Raw genomic sequence first — 22,957 nt, 5'->3', positions numbered from 1 at the left:
AGAGCTCTCAAGAACTGCCCTCAATGTTGTGCTTTGCCTCTGGTCACTTCCTGTCAGCACCTGTGTGTCCAATCAGACTCAAAGCTGATCGTTTGCTCTTACTGACATTGTTCCCTTTTTTCTAGATCCTTGCTTGTGTTGTACTTACTCTCTGATGTACGTCGCTTTGGATAAAAGCGTCTGCTAAGTGAATTGTAGAATATTCATATCAACAACAAGTCTACCTGCTGTATGGAGTAGAGTTTGATCCCTGTGCTGCGGTCCCAGATACAGATGAGGTCGTCCAGTCCCGAGCTGATGACGCAGGAGGTGGTGCAGACCAGTGAGGTGACGTCGCCGCGGTGACCGTAAACATGGCTGACACGGCTCCCTGTGAGGACATCCCACAGGCAGATGGCGCCGTCCTGCCCTCCACTCGCCAGAACCATTGTCTGAAGAGTCACAAGGAGACATATGCACTCTTATTTTTGATGTGCAGAAGATCTGATAATGGTGGATAATTGGTAACCAGCCGATATGACTCCACCCCCTTTTTTCCGCTGCTTTACTTTCTTAAAGGTCACATATAACACAAAACACACTGTTTAGAAAATGTGTGCTCAAACAGGCCGCTCTTCATGACCTCACAAAGGGCAGTAACCCCTCCCCCGGGTGGGTGACACTCCCACAGCTAGGTGTTTGTTCTGCCCTCTGAGTCTGCCTTCTCACCGTAAACAAAAGGACATGGAGCGAGAAAGCCAGCGAGAGGGCGTGGTCAGACACAGCTCATTTACATATTTAAAGGTACAGACACAGAAACAGCCTGTTCTGAGCAGGGCTGAAATAGAGGGGTTTATAGGCATGATCAAATACAGGATCAGAGTGGATTAAGAACAAGAAACTTCACATGTTTTGAGAAGGTCTGAGACTTATTTAAACTGGTTGAAGAGGAGGAGAATATGTGACCTTTAAACTAACATGTTCTTGGTTGTTTCAAATTGCTTGTATGACAAATAACCCAAAAAACAAGAGCTCTAATGCTGCTCTTTACACATGTTGTATTCTATTTCTGAGAGCTGGGGATAAGGGTGTATGTCTTTTAAGTAATGCAGTTCTGTATGTTTGTGTATTACTTTGTATTTGTGGCAGGACCTCCTTGACAATAAGATGCCGTGTCTCCAGGTATTCCTTGAATAAATTCGAATTCAGTGACAGTCGAGGTTATTTGTCGAGATGGAAGAGAGGGTGTTGATGTGCTGACCTGGTCGATGTATATGGCTGTGATCCCTCCAGAGTGACCCTGCAGGGTGAAGAGACAACACGAGTCCTCCAGACGATAAATCTGAAAATACACAAAAGAAAGATCATTTTTTAGGGGGTTCAAAACGTATAACACAGTTTGTCTATTAATGTGTCAAATCAATGAGTGTGTTCATGTGGACTTGAGTCTCCAAGTTATGAGTCTGATTCTGGTTTTGATCATGGATGGGAAAAGCCACTGTCCAAGTGGGCGCCCAGGTTCAAATCAGCTCCTTTCCTGCTCTATCCACTGTCTTATCTACATAAAGTGGGGACACAATATATTTAAAATGTATCTTCTCTTACCCGGACGGTGTGGTCCTGGCTGCCGGTGACGACCCTCCCGGCGGCCGCTCGCAGCACCGTGATCGGCTTGTGGTGGGCGCACTGAACGGAGCGCGTGAGCTGGCAGCTGATCACGTCCTCGCTGCTGTAACAGGGAGAGGGAGGCACGCTGCCTCGCAGAGGAGCACCTGCAGGAGGAGAGGACATTTTAAGTAGGGGTGCAAAAATAAATAAAAAATCACTTTCAAACTAACAGATTTAATTCTCAATAATTAGTTGGTTATGTCTTCTTTCTTGTTTCATGCTTTTCACTGTAAGAACATTATTTCCTGCAGCTGAGTTGCTGAGGAGTGAGCCATCTCTCATCCTTACTATCTCTGCTGAGAGTTGTGTTTGCATAAACAGCAACCTGGGAACGAAAACACAACAAAGACAAATGGCAGCTGCCGATGCAACACCCTCAGGTGGAGGTGAGGTAGAGTGCCAGTACTCGCTATGCTACCATTTGTGGGCTGGTTGGCATGACCTTTAAGTGTGTTTGATATGTTTACTGACTGTTTAAAACATGTTTAGCATAACGTGTTCTTCACTGAAGCTTTGGTATTTGTTCCTTCATGTTGTCTCCCTATAAATGTGTCTTTACTTCAGGGGTCGTATCCTTGAACTAACCAAATAGTCGTTGCAGTTGCAGCCCGAATGTTAAAATCCTGTTTTTGCTTTCTTTCCTTTTAGTTTAACTTGAATTGTCTCAGTTTATATCGACGCTGCGATTTTGATGCCCTCCAGCAGCTCTAAAGATTAGCGTTTTTCCCTCTTGCAGAGTTAAGGAAATTGATTTCTAGCCACTTCGAAATTGTAAGTGTTTTAATTGATCTCAGTTGTTTGTGTAATTGATTTTAAGTGTTTCTTGTTGTTTCTTGTTTTTAATTTTGATGGCATTAGAAACGAGGAAACCTCGCACACACACACACACGCACACGCACACGCACACGCACACGCACACGCACACGCACACACACACACACACACGATGAGGTGTTGGCGAGCCTCACCTCTGTACTGCAGCAGACACAGAGGTTTGTTTATCTCCACGGTGAAGAAATCCAGAGAGCCGTTCAGGCGGGCCGCTACGATTCTGAGGAGGAAGAGGAAAACAAAAAGGCTTCAGATTAAATAAAGTTTATCTTAACTTTATTTACTGTTTACTGACATTTTTCAGTGGAAAGAAAGAATGAGCTTGTGACCGATGACTTAGTCTTATAGGATTCATGTGTTAGCACATCTTAGTTTTTATTTGTGTTCATGAACAATGCAAGCTGGCTGACTTTTTATTTACTTAATGTTAACAGGTCAAAAAAAGACTAAATTAACCTTTGTGAGGTGAGAAAGGTTTGAAGTGTGCAGCAACAGAAGTGTGCAAAGGCAGCATTTACAACAAAGATTTACAGGAAATAAACAGAAACATGTTATTCCTCAGTAAACTGTCTCCATAAAAAGGGTCATGCAGGTCATGTTCAGCTGGTGTTAAAGAGCCAAAGCTCAAATATTTCAGTGTTACTCATAGAAACTGCCTTAATGACTGACTTTTGGTTAGAAAAGTACAAACTGAGATAAAAGGTATTTTAAGGGGCTGTCATGAAACGTGGATTATTTTGTCTAAACAGTTGATTTATTCCCCAAAATGAGCTCTTAGCGTCGCAGGAGAAGCTGTCTCTCTCTGTGTGTGTGTGTGTGTGTGTGTGTGTGTGTGTGTGTGTGTGTGTGTGTGTGTGTGTGTGTGTGTGTGTGTGTGTGTGTGTGTGTGTGTGTGTGTGTGTGTGTGTGTGTGTGTTTGTTTAACCTGTTGTTGAGGAAGGCCAGGGCCGTGATCCCGGAGACTCCGTCTTCATTACTGCAGCGTAACGATCCTTCGACGGCGTCCCACAACTGAAACAAGACAGGCGTTTTGGTTTTCAATCTGACATGTTCCATTATTCAGAGGACGTAGTAAAGATGCACCGATACGATTATGATGTCAGATGTTGGGACTCAAACAGCTAGATCGGGTTATCAGTGACAATGGGCTGATCTATGAGGCTGATCTATTCCCTCCACTTCTATTCTGTCAGTGTGCAGGTAGGCCTGTGAATTTAGCTCGGTGGAGCCAACTTAGCATGGAGGCTAACAACAAATGCTAAGCAGTTTGGATGTATTCACGTTCGTTATGTTAACAACTTCTACGGCAGCTTGCGGTATCTCCACCGCTCATGTTTCGAGAGGCGGTGGTAGAACGGCGAGTTTAAGCAAACAAAGAAGGCAGACGGAAGGAAGTTAACGAAGTTGGAAAAAGCTGATGCTGCCTTACACAGAGAGGATTACAGGTCATTCATTAAACGCTTGTATCAGAAGAGTACCCTGTATCAGCTGATATCTAAAGCCAAGGTGTGGATCAGTGCATCGTTGAACGACCAATACTTGATGCTATAAGTAACAGATTTAACCCGACGTACCTCGAGTTTCCCGCTGCTCCTCCCGGCAGCGATCAGGTTTCCTCTCAGCTCCATGGCCCACACGGAGCTCTCCCAGTCTGCCTGCGGCCCTGAGGAGGGGGCTCTCTCTGGGGGTAAGGCCGCCGCGATGTCCCCTAAGCTGGGCCTCCTCTGCAGCTGAGCCCCTGTGGGCGGGGAGGAGGAGGCGGAGGAAGGAGACGTGTAGGCTGAGGGCGAGGGGGGCTCGTGCTCCATGTAGGCCCGCTCCACCAGACCGCCAAAGTCGAAGCCCGCCCTGGGTGGGGTGGAGAGGAGGTGGGAGGGGGGCTGGGAGGTGAAGTTGGTGTCGATGAGCGGGGTGAGGTCGGGCTGGTCGTTGAACAGAGTGGGTCTGATGGGCGCAGTTCGGCGTCTCAGTGGGTAGCCCTCCTCCTCCTCCGACAGGCCGTCAATGCCGACGTAGGAGCCGTGAGCTTCAGAGCACAAACACTCCGGCTCTGTGGCTCCGCCCACACCGTCCCAGCCGTCACGCTGCTCCCAGCAGCCACTGCTGCTGCTGCTCCGCCTCAGCCTGAGGGGGCGAAAAAGGTAAATCAACATCAAATATATCTACAGACTCATATCAACAAGTTTAACCACTTTGAGAGACAGAAGTGACACATTTGAAGTCACTGCAGATAAAAGGTGATATCTGTATTTAGGGCCTTTAAACACTAGGGATGTTTTTTTTTTACACTGCAGCGACATTTAAATACAAACCCAATGACGTTCAGTGTTTTCAGCTCTTTATGTCTGAGCACATAAACGCTCTCAGATTTAACTGTTTTTTGTCGCTGTGCTTGAAAAGTTCAGACATTCACGTTAGAGCAGCGCTGCGTTGTCAAAGTCAATTCTCCCTCACCATCCAATCAAATTAAAGATGGGGCGGGACTTCTGCATCGGCTCTGTCAACAACAATGGAGGTTGGGAAACTAATCTGACTCGTCTTTTCCAGCTGTAGAGCTGCTGCTGATACCAGGAGAACATTCATTAACATTGTTTTCACGTTTACTTTGTGACAAATTATATATTTTCAAGAATAAAAAAAAAAAGTATATTTTACAAATTAAAGTTAAAATATACCGCTCAATATACTTCTGTTTTTTTTTTTTTTCATCAAATAAAAAATGTGCCTCCAAAGTTCAGTGTCTTGGGCCGTTTGTAAAGTTTGTTTCATTTTTTAAAATGTGCAAATCATTTAGTCCGTATTTGATCACACCACTGACATAAATCTATTTAACGACATTCTCACCCCGGCTTCGGGATGACGGTCAAACAGTCTCCGGTCTGAGCATCCCAAACCCGAATCTGTCCAGCCAGACAACAGCTGGCCAGCAGCATCCCGTCACTAGCCAAACACTCGATATCCTTTAAAGAAACAACAAACAAACAAACAATTTCATCTTCCACAGCTTGAAAGTTTGGCTTCAGTTTTCTGTGATGTAGATGTGTGTGTGTGTTTTTCAAAGTGGGTTCACCCTCACCATGCTGTGGCCCCTCAGCAGCAGAGGGGAGATCTCGCTGACGGGTGGGGAGTAGCCGTAATCGTCGCAGGGCAGGTCACCTCGGCGTCTGCGACCATGAGAAACGCCGTTCTGGCCGTAGTTCCGTGGGCAGAGAACCCGATAGAGACAGAAGAGCAGCAGAACCAGCAGGACGCCCGCCGCCAGACCCAGAGCCGCCACCCTGCATGAAGGGAGGAACAACGGAGGAGTTACATAAAAAACATTTTTCATTTACTTAGCTAGTGCTACATATTTTATTAAAGGACCAATCAGTAAGATGTGTAGAGAGTGAAATAATAAAGTGACCTTACTATATGATCAGACATTAAGGAAACATGCTATGTTGAAGTGCTGGCTTCTCTGACAACAATGCAGCAGCCAGTATGTCCTCCTTCTAACTTTAGATTCTGGTCCTGAATGCTCTGGATTTGTTTGGACCAGAGAAGGTAGGCGGTTTTAAGGTACCCCCACACGCCCGTTTTGGACGCCCCTCGGTTAGCCAGATATGAGAGCAGTTATCAGGTCAAACCAACAGGTGTTGCAGCGATGGAAGCGGGCAAGAGAAGTGGTTCAGATAGAAGTGATTGTACCCGACCTAAAAAGCCTCTGCATGTTTCTAATAACCTCCACGAGCAGAAACGTGCTCAAACTAGGATCAATATTGGAGATGCTTTTGAAAAATGGAGAGAGGTTAGAACGCAGAAAGGTTTACAGACCGATGCAGAGCTGGCTAAACGCTGAAGCTTCAGTCAAACACAGCTCATTTACATATTTAAAGTTACAGACACAGAAACAGCCTGTTCTGAGCAGTGCTGAAATAGAGGGGTTTCTAGGCATGATCAAATACAGGATCAGAGTGGATTTAGAACAAGAAACTTCACACACATGTTTTGAGGAGCTCTGAAACTTATTTACACTGGTTGAAGAGGAGGAGGATATGTCACCTTTAATTCTTAATTCGATTTAAATGATTGGCATTTTAAGAAAACATAATAACAAGTTTTTAAATGAAATATCTTAAGCTGCAAAATCAATGCAACAAAGTGCTGACTCATCCTCCTGGGAAAGCATGACATGGCATCTCTGCCTGCTGTGGAATCTGGCATACCTGTGATGATGAAACCTGTCAGAGGAGTGAGATCCGCTCTGCCTGCTCTGTAGAACTCAAGCTCGCTACTCGCCACAAGCACGTTCAGACAATAGTACATACCATTTGGACACCTGAGAAACGTCGTGCCACTGGAATAACGCCATATAGTTCCTGTCCTGAATCCGCATCCGCATGAAACTACTTTATCTCAACCGTTCGGCCGGTACATCGTGTCCGTTTTCTGATTACAACAATCACACAGGCCCTCACTTATCAAACGTACGTAAGGCAGAAAAATGGGTGCACGGTCATTTCCACGCAAAGTTTGGCACTTATCAATTTGGACGTGAGCGGAGGGTACGCTCAAATCTCACACCAGGTCTCGCATGTTTTCAACTCAGTGTGGACTTGCAGGAGAATATTTAGATCATACTATAACAGTGCTTGTTAAGACGGATAGATAGAGGTTCACAGATTTACTGTTAGATAAGACATCTCAAATGTATTTTATATTACGCTCCACCTCTAATGATCTCTGCAGGCTACATTGCTTTTTAAATAATGTTGAGCAGCGCGGGCTGTCAGGTGATTTCTTTAGTTGTGTGTTTTATTTGATGAATTTTTGTTTGTTTAATCAATTTACTTTAAAGATTAAAGATTAGAGAGGCTGCTTTTCGGTAAATACATGTTAAACGTTCATGCGCACAGGAATATCACTGCAGAAAATACTGAGACAAATTAAAACTGAAAAAGAGTTACTTCAAAAGGACATCAAAACTTCCAGAGATACTAAATACAACTTTTAGCCTCTGAAATATGAAATATTTAAGAATACAGAACATCAACATTAGATCATAACTAATCGGTATGTCCGGAGATTAAAATAATAAATACGCTGATGTGCCACATGCGTAATTGCGCACAGCAGACGCACTTAGGCCGGAGACTACATGTGACATAATAACGAATAAAGAAATCTGGAGGCTGTAACACGGAGTCAGGACCTTCTTTTAAGAGTTAAATTCTTATGTTTGGAAAGAAGGCTAATCGGATGAGAAGTGCACATTGCACAGCGTTTGATCAAACACTTTATTCATGTGATGCAGGACGTTTCAGGTTTCTCTTCTCTTTTTAAGTCTCATACATGGTGAGCTGCCAGTGCAGCCGACGTTATCCGACACAGATGCAGGTTTGCCTGCACCACTTGTGCCTGATATTGAGGCTGAACCAATGAAGGAAGCCACTCGCTCCACGATCTGGGATAATTTCAGGTGGGGTACAGGTGGCGTCCTCCGGTCCACTCCGGGCGCTGCTTCTTTTCAGACCCACAACACTAGGCTACATTGTAGCGATCATATGGTCTGACCAGGTTTTTTAAACTAAAAGTATTAAAAAAATTATATTATAGCCTATATTATGTACATTACATATCACGGATGTTATATATTTTTTATATTTAAAACCAACACTGTTGAGATTTCATGCAGGCGCATTTCTTCTGAAGCTCTTTAATCCTACATTTCAGGCTGCCAAACAACACAAAGTTATTCCTCTTTTCTCCGTTGGTGTCACTCAGGACATATCTCGTTTCTCTTCTTTGCTGTATTAAGTATCTCCATGCCGTAAACTCTGGGGGCGGAGACGGCTAAACCGTGAATATATAGGGGCGTGGTATTTAAATGACGATCGTTTCCAGCCGCCACACTTATCAACACCCGGTCTTGCGTACGCTGTGATCAGCCAGAAACGCACGTTTCATAGGTCCCACGTGGACCCTGTCGTACGATGATTTCTACACCCAAATCTGCGCTGGTTTCTACACCAGTTTGATAAGTGAGGGCAACAGTGTCCACGAGCCCCAGTAAATAAGCACAACATCTTCTAAATCCTTTCTCGTGGTCTTAAATGTATGACTTGCTGCATGACGCGCAATCAGGAACAGCGTGGTTTTAGTGATGTACAGTCCATGCCTACCAAAGTCAACAATGACACACTGACATCATCCCCTACACCAGAAATGGGGAAAAGGGCGTTCAAAGTACGCTGCTCCCTCTTCTTAGAATAGGTTGCAAGATACTTTAAAGCCCTTTTTGATCGCCTTGTTGCTGGTGACTTATGACAGATTTTGATGAATGGTTCATTTTGTGATTCCTGTATTTATGTTCATTGTCGTTAAGTGTTTTATGTCTGAAACCCTGTAATTGTGCTGCTGCCTGTCTTGGCCAGGACGCTCTTGTAGAAGAGACTTTTAATCTCAATGAGGCTTTTTCCTGGTTAAATTTAAAAATTAAAATAAAATAAAAACCAACCCCCAGGACGAGCGCTCAGGTCCTCTGAGCGGTCTCTTCTCGTCCACTCTCGAGCTCAGCGGATTCTCACAGGCGACCTCCCGTCTGTGGAATTGATTGCGTCCCTTCATCAGAGGCCGTTACCTCATTAAATTCATTCAAAGCACAACTCAAAACCCACATTTTCTCCCCTGGCCTTGAAAAGAGCTCAAACTAATCTAATATTTGTTGTGATTTTCTTGGTTTTCAAAGCTGGTATGTTTGTCTTGATCTATTACACCTCATGGCAAGCTGAGGCTGTTTTAAACGTGCTGTACAAATAAACCTGACTTGGGTTGATATGATTGGATGAGTCAGGAACAATCTCCTTGGTGTTGCTTTGCATGTTGCAGAGAAAGATCTCATCAATAGATTTGAACAAACTACTTCCTGTTTTGCAGCCTGGTGATGCAACCCGCTCTGATCCGGTTTGTAACACAGTGTTCACCTTTATCACAGTGGCCTTCTCCGTCTCAGGGTCATCCAAACAAACCTGTAAACTCAACTGACACTTCCCCGCTGTCAAGGTCGTGACCCTGACCCGACTTCAGCTGATAGCCTTCGTATCTACTGTCCAAAGATGAATAACAAAGAACATGACCTTCCACTGGGTAACAACACCGAACCGCCTTGCACAACCCAGCGCAGGGAAAGCTGCACTGCAGACTCCTACATTACAGAGCAGACGGTGGTCAGCTAAGGCGAGATTAAATGCTGTCACAAGGACAACGAGATCGTAAATGAAGTCATCTATGAGTCAAACTAAATTCCCCCAAAGATGAAAGTCTGCAGAGTAAACTTTGCCCTGAGTTTGCATTTTTCCCAAACACATACATGTATATAACTAAAAGAAGAATTTAGCACAATTAAACCACATCTTAAAGCAGGTAGTGAAGTCGAACAGGTTCATCCAGTCAGAGTGACGCAACAACTGCCAAACGCAGAAATATGACAGCCTCTGTTTCTTCCAGGTAAGATAACAAGACTTCACATCTGCTCGTGCCAAGAGCAGATTTCACACCCTCCATGCACTCCTTAACATTTTTGGAGAATTTAATCATTTATGTTTGCGTTCACACACATGTAGCTCCTTGAAGAAAGCCTTTGTCTGGAGTTTTTTTTAAGAGTTTTCTGCAAGTGTGAAAGAACAAACATTGTACATTAAACATTCAAGAGTCAAAGATGTAGCTTCCCGTTCCTCTGCTTGCACCAAAAAAAAAGACAATTCAACCCTCAAAAATCAACCATACCAGAGAACCTACATGCCTTCATGGTGATGAATTCATCAATGTCCCACAATCAAAACCTGCACATAAAACTCAGCCCCTTGTAACAAAAAGGTCCAGCGTAACTTATTTCCTCACACAGAGCCTCCACATGAATCTGGTTCTGCTCGAGGCTTTCTGGAGGTTTTTCTACCTATTTGCTTGTTTGATTATACCATGATGGACTCATGTTGAGACTCTGTAAATATAAGATTAAAAGAAGGTACTGTCTCCAGACCTGCTCTTTTTGTAAAGTGACTTGAAAGAACATTTGTTATGAATTGGTCGTATATAAATAAAGATTGACTGATTTATAGAACACGTGAGCGTGGGAGAGAGCTGCATGACCTTGACCCCAGATCACCCTCTGACGAACACTCCTGCGAAAGAACCTCGAACTGTTTCAAGGATCTCTGAGAAATAGGTCAGTGACACTCTGGTGGAGAAGAGTCCACATGCTTGTATCTGCCGAGTTTGAGTGCAGATCAACAAAGAGCGTTTTCAGCCACATTGTTCACTTGTTGCAGTTGACAAAAGTGAAGTCAGCAGTAGAGAGAACACACAGGTGTTAGAGATATGTTGTCCTTGAATGTATCAAAAAGCCTCCACGTGATTCCTTGTTTGTTAAGCTTTAAGAGTTCAAGGTCGGATTCGAAACAAAGGCCACAATGCACTGCTTTTTCAGATCACGTTCTCACCCAGCTTTTTATTTTCTGATGCATCCTTTGTGTTGGTTTTTAATAAGTGAGTGACTTGTGAGCACAGTGTGTGTTTATGTGTGTGTGTTTCTCAGCACTGACTTGTAGAGGGTGAGGTCCGTCTGTAGATCTGCAGACACTTTGGGAATAGGTGGAGGAGGGTGTCGCGTGTCCTGAGGGTGTCGTGTCTCAATAGCCTCCTGGGGGCTCAGGTGTACGGTGACGGGAATGACAGGCAGGATGCTGATGTACCTGAGAGACGAGAAAAATGAAAAAAGGTTTATAACAAATGATGACGGGGTCGGAGGAGACGCACAGTTTTAAAACTCGAGACTAAAAGATCGAGTAAAAAATCTCTTTGTTATGGAACTGTTGCGCAATCTAGTTCCGCAATAGAATGAAAAAGAAAATAATAGGGGGCACAGGTGGCCAAGTGGTTATTTTGCGTGCCCCATGTACAGAGGCTGTGGCCTTCAAAGCCTCCTGCTTCCCTCACCTCTTCGCTAAAGTGATGTTGTAGTAGCTGAAGAGAGACGGCCAGTGCCTGAAGGAGAGCCTCCTCCAACCCTCCTCGTCCTCTGCTCCCCAGGTGATCTGGGGCACGGCAGGCGGGGCTTGGGGGAGGAGCCCTGCCCTGGCTGGACCATGGTGGCCCTGTGATTGGTTCTCAGGTAAGGGAGTTGGATCGGGTGCGGGGTGGATGCTGAGGGTGCTGGTAGGGTCTCCTCCACGAAAGACGGGGGCCACACCCAGGTGAGGGGGCAGACCGGCTCCCCCAGGATCTCCCAGAGGGCTTTGCTCGGACACCTGAGCAGCCAGGTAGGTGCGTATTCCAGCGGGGTCGGTGTAGACGAGGATGCCGATCCAGATCACCGTGCCAACCTGCAGAGGAATCACAAAGAAATGAACGATCAGTCTGTCCGCTAATGTCTGTGACCAACACAGAAGTACAGTTCTGGTACTTTTCCTATTTTTTAAACATCTATTTCATCATCTACAGAAAAGAAAATCCAAAATTTCAGAGATTGTTTTCATAGATTTCTTCAGCCAGCAGCGTCCAAACAGGCTGAAATGGCTGAAACATAATCCCTGTGGCCAAAACCTCCAGATTCCCAGATTAATGTGATAAGAAGGAAAAATCCTTTTTCTAAAAGAAAAAATAACTTAGTTTGATTTTTACCCCCCGGTTACGGACGCAACCTTCCCGGTGTTACAGTCTGAGTGACACGCCCCCTTAACACAAGATGAAGATTTTTCTGTGATATTTATGTCTTTGTATTGTCTCGGTCTCGGAGCCCTCTGGTTAGTCTTGACTGCAACACTACCAAATACCCTTTGATTTAAGCTCTTAGAGCACAATAAAAATTCCAGTTTCCTCTGTAAAAGCTTCTCACATTTGGGGCGCTGGTGGCACAGTGGTTAGTGCGCGTGCCCCATGTACGGAGGCTATGGTCCTCCAAGCGGGCGGTCCAGTATCGAATCCCACCTGTGGCTCCTTTCCCGCATGTCATTCCCCTCTCTCTCTCTCGCCCTGATTTCCAACTCTATCCGCTGTCCTATCTCTCCATTAAAGACTCAAAAAGTCAAAAAATGTATCTTTAAAAAAAAAACCTTCTCACATTTCAGCAACAAACTAAACATCCAAACAGGAATGTTGACATTAGTTTTCCCACCATAAAGCACTCACTTCACATTTAAGATTCAATAAAGCTTAATGAGGATGAAGTCTTCAACTACCACTCCCTGCTAATGGTTTTCACTTCAAAGCTTTTTTAATCCACTTAAACGGCACACGTTTAAAGTCAGCTTCAGGGTGTGGCGGCCGACACCGATGAGCAACATAATGACGGCAGGTTTTCGTGCACAACGATCTCAGACTAATAACGACTAGGCAAAATGAAGTCAGTTTGACGCCATATTCTCACCATGATGATGCGCTGAGCCAGGCGTGTGCGTGCCAGGAAGTACACCACGCGCAGCCTCTTGGGGAGCCGCAGGTTCCTGAAAGCCGGGGTCTGCAGGGTGATGGTGTGGGGGGAGGGTCGAGGTGGAGGGGGCACCTCACGTGGACGCAGCGGGCCGGGCTTGGGCGGCGGCAGTCCTGCCTCTGCTGGCAGACGGCGGTTCAAGTCAGCCAGCTGAGGGGGTTAAGACATGCGTTACTGACTCATTCCTAATTTCTCTGGCCAGATTTTACTGTAACTACAGGTAAAAACTGCACACACGGACTAACAGTAAGATGACATCACAATATAACTTGAAAACAACGGGCAGCAACTGTGGCTCAGTCGGTCGTCTCCAAACTGGAAGGTTGGGGGATCAATCCCCGGCTCCTGCAGTCCACAAAATTCTCATATCGCTCAGGCCCTACTTTACACAACAGCCTCTACCATCAGTGTGTGAATGTGTAGGTGTGACGTGGTGTGAAAGCGCTTTGAGTCGTCAGAAGACGAGAAAATAAATATACAAGCTCAAGTCCATTTAACATTTAACAACAAAAGACGCAGTCGGTACATTTAAAAATAAATCAATAGATTCTCTTCAGTTATTCTGTGATTTAAAAAAGTGCTCACACATTAACTACTGTTTGACCTAAACTATGTAGAGTGAACTTGTTATTCTAGTTTCTAATAGTTCATGGTGATCCCCAAATGTTGAAAGACAACGAGGGGACTTAAACTCGGTGTATTTCTGTCGGTTAATGTAAAAGCTTCCGGTGGTTAAGCTCAGTTTCTAGGGCATGGAGCTAACCTCCGATGAAAGGTTTCAGTATGTGTGTTACCCTGAAGTAGAACGCTAAGAGGTTTTAAATAAGAAGTGCACATGTGGTTAATCAGAGTAATCTGAAAACTATGTGGTGAATGTATGTGGGGTCTGTGCAGCCGTCTGACCTCCGGTGTGACCTACATCTGCTCGGGAGGAGGGGGAACCGTTAAGAGTTTTGTAATGATTATCGTAAAAGTCTGTGTATAAGACGCACTTTTAAAGGTATAATATGTAGACAATGTTTACATTCAAATATCTAAATTAATTTAAACTACAACTTACGAAGAAATCTGTAATTATATAGCTGTAAAGAGACCTGTTTTGTCGCGGCAGCCGGCATGACAGACGCGGCATGTTTATCGTTGCCATGGAAACACCGGATGATAAACTTTGCAGAGGTTAATCTATCATAACATGATATGTATGTATTTAAATATGGATCAGCAGAATATATCTACTGTGTGTGTGTGACTGTGTGTGTGTCAGTGTGTGTGTTTGTCAGTGTGTGTGTGTGTGTCTGTGTGTGTGTGACTGTGTGTGTGTGACTGTGTGTGTGTGTGTGTGTCTGTGTGTCTGACTGTGTGTGTGTGTGTGTCAGTGTGTGTGACTGTGTGTGTGTGTGTGTGTGTGTGTGTGTGTGTGTGTGTGTGTGTGTGTGTGTGTGTGTGTGTTTGTGCATGTGTGTCAGTGTGTGTGTGTGTGTTTGTGCATGTGTCTGTGTGTGTGTGTGTGTGTGTGTGTGTGTTTTCTCACCTCCATGCGTCTGATGTCTATAGATAGCACTGTGGTGAAGAAGAACATCTGCAGGAAGAAGTCAGAGACCAACCCCACCACAGCAAACAGACAGAACTCCTACAGCGAACAGAAACCAGAGAGGACCGCCATCAGTTCAAGACGCACAACTTCACACACTCATAGATCCGTTTATAATATCTCTATATGTAAGCGTGTGTGTGTCCATCATTTCCTAAACTCAGCCATTCGTTTTTGTTACCTGGATAGCCGGCACCAGCGTGAAATATCCGATGAGGATGATGCACAGCTCAGTTGCCATGTTCTTCATGATAGACCAGCTCTCATTACTCAGGCCTGCAGAGGAAGAAACCGTGTCAAAGACAAAGATAGAGAAGTGAATCATGCTCCTTTATGGATTAAGACACTCAAGGCAATGACAAGAGAGTTAACAAACGTAGTGATTTAGCTGCATCAGGATGATTTTCATGAGGCCTCGTCCACAGTTTTAAAGATTTATTTTTGGGGCTTTTTGTGCCTTTAATAGAGAGATAGGACAGTGGATAGAGTCAGAGATCAGGGAGAGAGAGAGAGAGAGGGGAATGACATGCGGGAAAGGAGCCACAGGTGGGATTTGAACCTGGGCCGCCCGCTTGGAGGAGCAAAGCCTCCATACATGAGGTGTGCACTAACCACTGCACCACTGCACCACCAGCGCCCCAGGCGGGTGTTTTTGAAAGCTTTTCTTATTTGACCTTTCGTACTCCTTCCAGGGTGAGGATGTTCAGAAACTCTTTAAGGTGTTTATGTAGACGGAGAAAACAGAGTGTTATTCTTGTAACGTCACGCTGTGCGCCGGTTTCTCCTCCATGTGACGTCATTGTGCGATGCTGTCACTTTTGTTGACATGACATTAAGTGCGATGGCAGACGTAACCAAACTAGCGCTGGTGCTAACGTTGCTAAATGGACTTTTTACACGCTCACACAAACACACACAGTTACTCTCCCGCTGTGTTGACGAGCCTGAATGGACGACTTTGAAAATGAAACGGTCATTGCAGGGGAATGGCGAGAATATTTTCACATGTCAAGGACGTCGCTTTTGACTTGCCGTGCTCATGACAGTTGTTTTTGAAGGAAGGAAACATCTGTTTTCAAAAATACCCGCCTACCCGTGGACAAGGCCTCAGAATCGGGAAAACTCAACACACACAAACACTCTCCGCTTTCACCTTGAGCGATGCGCAGTTTGACCTCAAGGTCAACAGGGGTGGACACCACGGACTTGGTGAGGACCAGGACGTTCTCCAGACCGATCACCACCACCAGGTAAGGAAAAATCTCCCTGCAGACAAAACACAACAAAAGTAAGAAAACAGAATACAGGAATGAGTAAAAAGAAACTAAAGGAAGACTCGCTACCCAGAGAAAGAACTTAAAGATGTTAGCTTGAATGATCAGGTAGAAGTTTAGATTCTGGTCCTGTAATTCATAATTTGAATAATTTGAATTTGGACTGCAGTACCCATTTTAAACACTAGGTTTCAGAGTTACATATACTCCTGACTAAGTGCAAAATATAAACACACTTTTCAGTATTGTCAAGAATGATCACAAATAAACACCAAAACAAGACAAACTCACTCAGTGTGAAGAGAGCACACTTTCGACTTTCCTCTCCGCCTCCATTTCAGGTAAACACTAAAAGCTAATGCAGAAAGTGCAGCTGCGCGTTTGTTTTTTTAGAAGACTCTCACCGTTTTGTGTGAGTCAAACACAATTAATAATTTCACCAGAAGCCCCGTAATTTCTTCAGAATCGAGAGGTGGGGTGTTTAAAAATAAGTGTTCAGCCATGAATCATGAGGCGCACTTTTGGTCACCGTGGGAGTGATGTCTGAGCCTGAAGCCTGAAGTGTTTGTATCAAAGCAGTCAATCACTGATCAGCGCAAAGTGAAAGTTGCCTCACAGCTGCTTTTAAGACTATTACCCCAGGTTCCTTGATTAGTTTAATTTTTTTTAAATCTTTTCAAGCTGCAGGAAACTTGTTAATCAATATTTCTCATGTTTGCAGGGAATTTCCCTTCTCTGTATGAGTACACAGGAAGATTTGTTTAAGAGTAGATAAGCCAGTTCTGGGTCAGAGAAGAGTCGACAGCTCTGCACTTCACATCAGACGCACTCAGTGACACTGCCCACAATATCTCAGCCGCCCTGTGTGTGTGTGTGTGTGTGTGTGTGTGTGTGTGTGTGTGTGGCCTCGACCATGAGTAGGCACAATATTTAGCTCGCATGCATGCATGTCTTGGTTGTGTTGGCCTTGATGCTTGTGTACGCAAACACACACAAAGTACAGCACAGCCCATAGCGCGAGGTTGGGCAAGAGTGTGCTGTTGTCACGCCATGATGTCTGCTTTCCAGTGATGCTAAAATGATTGGATGACCTACAAATGTCAATATCACTATTTCCCCGCCCCCCCCCGGGTGAAGTCCAGCCCACTTACAGATTCCCCTGTTCCTCAACCACACTAACACACTGAATTTTCCTCCACTGCCTTTAAACATTAACAAACACACATGTAAAGTCAATGCAGGGGAAGTGGGACGTCAATAAGCCAGTGTGTTAGTGTGTGTGTGTGTGTGTGTGTGTGTGTGTGTGTGTGTGTGTGTGTGTGTGTGTGTGTGTGTGTGTGTGTGTGTGTGTGAGAGTGTCAGTGTGCAAGTGTGTCAGTAGACCTGTCCTTGTCTTTGTGTTAATAAGATAAGAGATGATGGTGGAACAGTAACAGCCTGATGGGGCAGTAGATATTAACAGAGACAAGTTTGAATGTCAACAGAAGAACATGTTTGTACTAAAGTCTGTGACGAGCATTCAGGGCGTCGATAAAATACATCAGTGTGGATCAAATATCAAATCAATACACAGCCGTCCATTCAGTCACTACCGCAGCTCGCCGCTGGTGAATGATGGCGCTGCGGTGTTGCGGTGTCAAGCAGCAGTACTCACAAATGCTTCTTATGTGGACTTTCAATTCATCTGTCGTGTGAACGGTGTTTACTAACTTTCCCTCTGACCACTCGGATTGGTCACGGATCTTGTGAGTGTTCTGCTTATGAACATTGTTGCCCTGGCGACCGTGGTGAAAAAAAAATGGCCGATGGCTTCAACATGTGTATGACATATGCCAAGCTGTTTTAAAACCTAAGAACTACTCTAGTTGTTTAATTTGCTTAAGAACTCTTTACTCGGAGCTGGGAATGGCGTCTCAGCTTAGTTAACCGCGTTCCAGTTGCAAGTCAGACAAGCAACATGGACGCCTCCAGGAGTGTGCTTGCGCAACATCACCAACGTGATAAGCAACGTCCGCTTTACAGATCTTGCAGGAAATCGTTTTTTTCTTTGCAGAATTAAGGGTAGAAAGCTCCGGGACTTTTTAGGACTCTATGGTGTTGACTCATCTGCCCCCATCACACCATGTTTTGTTAACCTGTCGTTTACCACGCTCAGCGGAGTGTGGAAAAGTTCATTGGCAACTATTCACTCACTGCACCACCCGCCCCTCGCCCGTCCACCATGGGGTCCAGAGCCTTCGGCCGCTCTGCCCCCTGCCTCTGGTACGCCCTCCCACCACACATCCGTAACACTGACTCTCTCTCTCTGCATCTTCAAATCTCATCTCCAAACACATCTTTTCAAACCGCTATATTCAGCCTGATCATTATCCATCCCTGGTCGAGCATCCTCTTCACTCTGACTTTTTATAAAATGTACATTAAAGTTAATTTGATTGATTTTATCTCTGCTTTGTAAGGTGACCTTGAGTGTTTTGAAAGGCGCCTTTCAATAAAATGATATATTATTATTAGATTTTGATTGATTTTTGATGACAATGTTGACTCATTGTTGTGCCCTTACTCTCAGCAAGTGCAGAATTCCCCAAACTCTGACGTTAAACTGCATAATTCCTGTCACTCATCCAGTTAGAAACTAAGAGACAGAGTCCTCCTGACATCCTGGATTCCTTTAAAATATCTTTTCCCGCTGGCATTAAATCATCACCAATTATCTGAACGTGTCTTTGATCATCTCCTTCAAAAGGTTCTTCTTTTTTTCCCTTTGGTTATACACGGGTGGAGACTTTGGTGATCTTCCAAAAACGATGATGATTTTTTTTTTTTAAAAAGGAAAGATCGGGCTCCCCTACCCTCCATTGAGCGTGGGCGTCAGTCCAAACAGAGTACACAGTCCCACAGACATGAGAAGAGAGCTGAGGACTGTGACCACGGCAGCCAGAGCCAGACCCCACTTTGACTTCACCATGTCGATCTTACCTGCAGGAGAGAAGGAGTAATGTTCAGAGCAAGCCCTCTATCAAACTGATACATACCGCCTAAACCACTTTATTTCTGTCTGAATTGATCGTACACCATCGTACAGGCCTACGTTTACCAGGAAGGTTTACCAAATCTGACACTAAAGGAAAAGGAGATTTTTTTACTTAATTATCTAGTAAGAAAAAACACTCTAGTTAAGAATTTTAAAGGAAGAATGTGCGACACGTTCCATATAAATAAATCATAAATCCAGTCTATCCTGTGTAAATGTGTCTCTGAGTCATGACTGTCTACAATGAGGGAGAAGCTCGAGTCCCACTGGCTGTGTTGTTGTCAGAGCCGTGTTTACATGGACAGGATGGCCGGCTCCTCCCCTTGTGTATAAAAGCTGTTTTAGTCAAGAACTAGAGAGAAGAAGAACATACTCACTGATTATTTGGATGTTAGTAAGAGTTTTTACATCACGCTCATTCTGTGTCAATTAACATGAAATGTGAAGCTACAAGCTAACTAAAGAGCGCTAACATTAGCATGCTAACACAACAATGCAGGACACAGGTGAATGCAGATTGAGCCAATGACAATTTTGTCCACCGCTGGTGCTCCTTTGTGCGAGCTCAAGGGGAGAGGGGGTTGGAGGTGTGTCTCTGGAGTAGAGAGGAGGCTTCAGCGTGGAGGAGGTGTGGCCAAACAGCAGTTTGTTTTGTTTTCATGCTGGAGCTCAAGGGTGTGAAGTCGCACATTCTTCCTTTTAAATTAAAACAAAAATGAGGGGGCGCTGGTGGCGCAGTGGTTAGAGCGTGCGCCCCATGTATGGAGGCTATAGTCCTCAAAGCGGGCGGCCCAGGTTCGAATCCAGCCTGTAGCTCCTTTCCCGCATGTCATTCCCTACTCTCTCTCCACTGTCCTATCTCTCCATTAAAGGAACAAAATAAATCTTTAAAAAAAAAATTGCCTTTTTTCTCATCTACTTAAAAAAAAAATCCCTCCACTGTAAAAGTCTGGCAGCAGAATGTTCTTCATCAAAAGCATCAGACGGAGAGTAAAATGAGATTAATCACTTTAAAGCTCCTGTGGGGAACTTTCCCTTTGTGATGGTTTTGGCGACCTCTGTGGACAAACTGGTACCTCTCATCCTTTTGCAGATTTTGTTTTTTTTCGCCATGTGTATGTCGTTTTTTTTTTTTTTTTTTTTTTTTTTATCACAAAACAAAACAAAAAAGACAAATCTCGTCCCGCTTTTTTTTAGACAGTCAAACGTGTCACTCGTGTAAAGCGTGACTCACGGGTGGAGAAGTAGATGTAGGCAAAGAGGATGATGTATGTGGTGACGAGGGGGATGAGCTCAGCGATGCCGATCTCTTCTTTGAAGTGGACGTGGACCATGTGGTCTTCTCTCAGGCTGCAGTTGGCTGACGGGTGGAGCTGCTTCAGGCGGGCCCGCAGGCTGCCCAGAAACCTGGACACACACACACACACACACACACACACACACACACACACACACACACACACACACACACACACACACACACACAGGTCAGGATTATCATCAGTGTCTGGCATACCTCTCACTTCCTCTACACAAGGTGGATATGCATCCTAGGATAGACAGGATAAAATAGGGGGCAGATGAAAACACAAACACGCAAGTGGATGAATTATCACCCTTAACTTTAGGTACTCAGACGACGTGCATTATTATTTTAAGAATGTTGTCAATGCATTTGTGCAATCTAATCAGTGCGACCAAATGAGATGCATCCTTCACATCAGCAGCCACGATTTGATCAAGGAGCAAACTTTACTTCCTCATATTATTACTCACCTTGCGTCGTAGCTGGACAGCACCACGGTGATTGTGTACGTCACCACTCTCTTCCTGTTGTAGTGACTGACCCCGGTGTACTTCCCCGGGACGCCAAACAGCAGGTCTGAAACACAAACACAATTTATAAAAACGTTAAAGCAGCTGAAAACTATATTTGTGTTATGGTGACTTATAAAAGAGGATGCTGAAGATTGATTCCTCATGCCGCATTCTAAGCGTTTGTTTCACCGGTCATATAGCACTTATGACATTCAGGCGCCCATAACGTCGTCCTGCTCCAGTTTCTGCTGAATGTGGAGAGAAGCTGTGTGCACCTCCATCCTATGCACGGAGCTCTCATTCTCAGACCGGCCTGCCATCAGCCACAGTGTGAACAAGAGTTATCAGTCTGCACGTAGCCGGCAGCCAGTCTGTCCCTGACTCCAGCTCCTGAATAAACCTTCCCACCTCTAAATCACTTGAGCTGGACGGTGAGGCAGAATGCTGAGCTGGCTTTGGCCACACAGGAGGGGGATGGAGGGGGGGTTTGGTCACTATGTCAGTGGGTAAAGTTTCAGAGAGAATTCAATAATAAGAGGAATAAAACTGCTTGTTATTTGTCAATATGAAAGCCTCTTAACTTTCTCATACCACTAATCCCCAGCTCACTACCTCCCTATGATGACTGTCGCTGCTTGTTGACACACTACTCCCAACAAAAGGGCAGCTGGGACACAAAAGCCTCTGAACAAACTCCAGAGCTTTGTTTTGCTCCGTCATGTTGTGTTTAAAGCATCGGACCAGCAGCCTCTGCGACACATTGAAACACATTTTCTTATCAGATTCAATTTTAAAAAAGGTAGCCTGAGCTGCTTAAGGGCCTGTGACCATTCATGTTTTATTGCCCGTGAACTCAGTTTCATCGCACATCTGCCAGGTGCTTAGTGTTGCAAGGGTGTTAAAGTTGTTCCTCCCCACAACTGCACCCCTCAGCAGTGACTGTTAAGTCTGCTTTAAATTGCTCTTTATACTTTATATCTGCTTTTATTCAAAGAAATCCCACCAGGAAAACAATAACAAGGGATCGCATCCAGGCACTGGCAGCAGCTCTGTGCTGGAAATTTTATCTAATCAAAAGTTACAACTTAAGTCCCGCCCCTTCTTGGTTTTGATTGGTTGGTGAGGGAGAAGTGACATGGAGGAGCGCAGCGTTGTGCCAAAAGTTGAACTACTTTCAGCGCAGCAACAAAAACAGCTGACACCGAGAGCGTTTTGTGCTCAGGAAACAGAGCGCTGAAAAAGCTGAACTGCGTTGGCTTTGCACAGAAAATAGATGAAAAAAAAAAAGCATTGGAGGACACAGGACTTAAATTCATAAACAAAAACAACACAGGGCTCTTTCATTAAAAGTTTCACTTCCATATAAACTTCTTGACTTGACAAGAGGTCGTTCCCCTCTTACTTGCTGATCCCATGACGGACCATGTCCTACACTAACCCGCCTCAGCCGTACCTCTTAGCGTGGCCGAGGTGTGCAGGCCTTTCGGTTCATGTTTCTGGATGGTCTTGAGGAGGTCGGCGTCTGAGTCGAACAGCTCCCGCTGGTTCTGCCAGTAGTTGCCGGGGGAAACGAGCAGGCAGCCGTGCTCCGGCAGCACAGACTGCATCCGCCTTAACCCCGGGAACAGGTCCGTCACCTGGAGACACAGAGACTCCAGACTGCGGATTCCAGAGCTGACAGAGAGGAAGACAGAGAGAGAGAAGGTTTAGGTGACATTTACAAAAACGCACAAACGCCAACGGCTGCTCAAGTGATTACGTGATAGCGAGAGAAAACACAAGGCTACCAAGAGTCCATGAATTCAACTGAGGAGATCTAAGAAGTACTAAGTCCAACAATATCCCTCCTGGGTCAAAATTTCAGATTCAAATGCTGAACCGTATTTTTAATTTCCAGGAAAAACCATTAACCTGTCCAAGAACTCAGCACTCATATCAGCGCTTACAGTACGGCTGTCAAACAAACAGTGAGCAGAGGTACAGAGGGAGGTCAAAAGGTCATTTTCCCTCTCTACTCTTGCCCAAGGCTAAATAGTTCTGGTTCATGACTGGACTTGAATCACACGTTTAGGGTCACACACACCATCATTTTCTTAGAAAGCAGCTGTTTTTTTGTTTTTGTGTGCTATTTTCCAGCTTCTCAAAATTCGATTACTTATTACTTATTTTCGTCAGTTAAAAAGTCAGGGCTTGAAAACATGAACTGTTTCCATTCAAAGATGGCGACTCGCTCTGTAAGAACCTGAGATGAAGATTATTTACATTAGGGATCAATCAGGAGGCAAAATAATGACCAA

General features: G+C 44.8%; 1 protein-coding gene across 3 annotated transcripts in view; it reads right to left on the bottom strand.

Annotated features, from left to right (window-relative positions):
- Positions 1-22,957, bottom strand: part of scap (SREBF chaperone) — a 42,158-nt gene that overhangs the window by 5,297 nt on the left and 13,904 nt on the right. For all 3 annotated transcript variants that reach the window (XM_065958101.1, XM_020654074.3, XM_065958100.1), the window contains exons 5-22: positions 22,114-22,334; positions 20,619-20,724; positions 20,077-20,249; positions 18,661-18,787; positions 15,688-15,800; positions 14,716-14,810; positions 14,475-14,573; positions 12,881-13,093; positions 11,452-11,837; positions 11,058-11,207; positions 5,555-5,756; positions 5,323-5,438; positions 4,053-4,602; positions 3,404-3,489; positions 2,616-2,698; positions 1,585-1,751; positions 1,241-1,321; positions 225-431 (exon numbers count right to left, since the gene is read on the bottom strand). In XM_065958101.1, coding sequence (XP_065814173.1) covers positions 225-431; positions 1,241-1,321; positions 1,585-1,751; positions 2,616-2,698; positions 3,404-3,489; positions 4,053-4,602; positions 5,323-5,438; positions 5,555-5,756; positions 11,058-11,207; positions 11,452-11,837; positions 12,881-13,093; positions 14,475-14,573; positions 14,716-14,810; positions 15,688-15,800; positions 18,661-18,787; positions 20,077-20,249; positions 20,619-20,724; positions 22,114-22,334 — 3,175 coding nt within the window. The remainder of the gene's footprint in view (positions 1-224; positions 432-1,240; positions 1,322-1,584; positions 1,752-2,615; positions 2,699-3,403; positions 3,490-4,052; positions 4,603-5,322; positions 5,439-5,554; positions 5,757-11,057; positions 11,208-11,451; positions 11,838-12,880; positions 13,094-14,474; positions 14,574-14,715; positions 14,811-15,687; positions 15,801-18,660; positions 18,788-20,076; positions 20,250-20,618; positions 20,725-22,113; positions 22,335-22,957) is intronic.

Source organism: Labrus bergylta, chromosome 8, assembly GCF_963930695.1.
Source record: "Labrus bergylta chromosome 8, fLabBer1.1, whole genome shotgun sequence".
NCBI classification, from domain to species: Eukaryota; Metazoa; Chordata; class Actinopteri; order Labriformes; family Labridae; genus Labrus; species Labrus bergylta.
The sequence above is the reverse complement of the archived record's forward strand: the minus strand, read 5'-3'. Positions and strand labels throughout refer to the sequence as shown.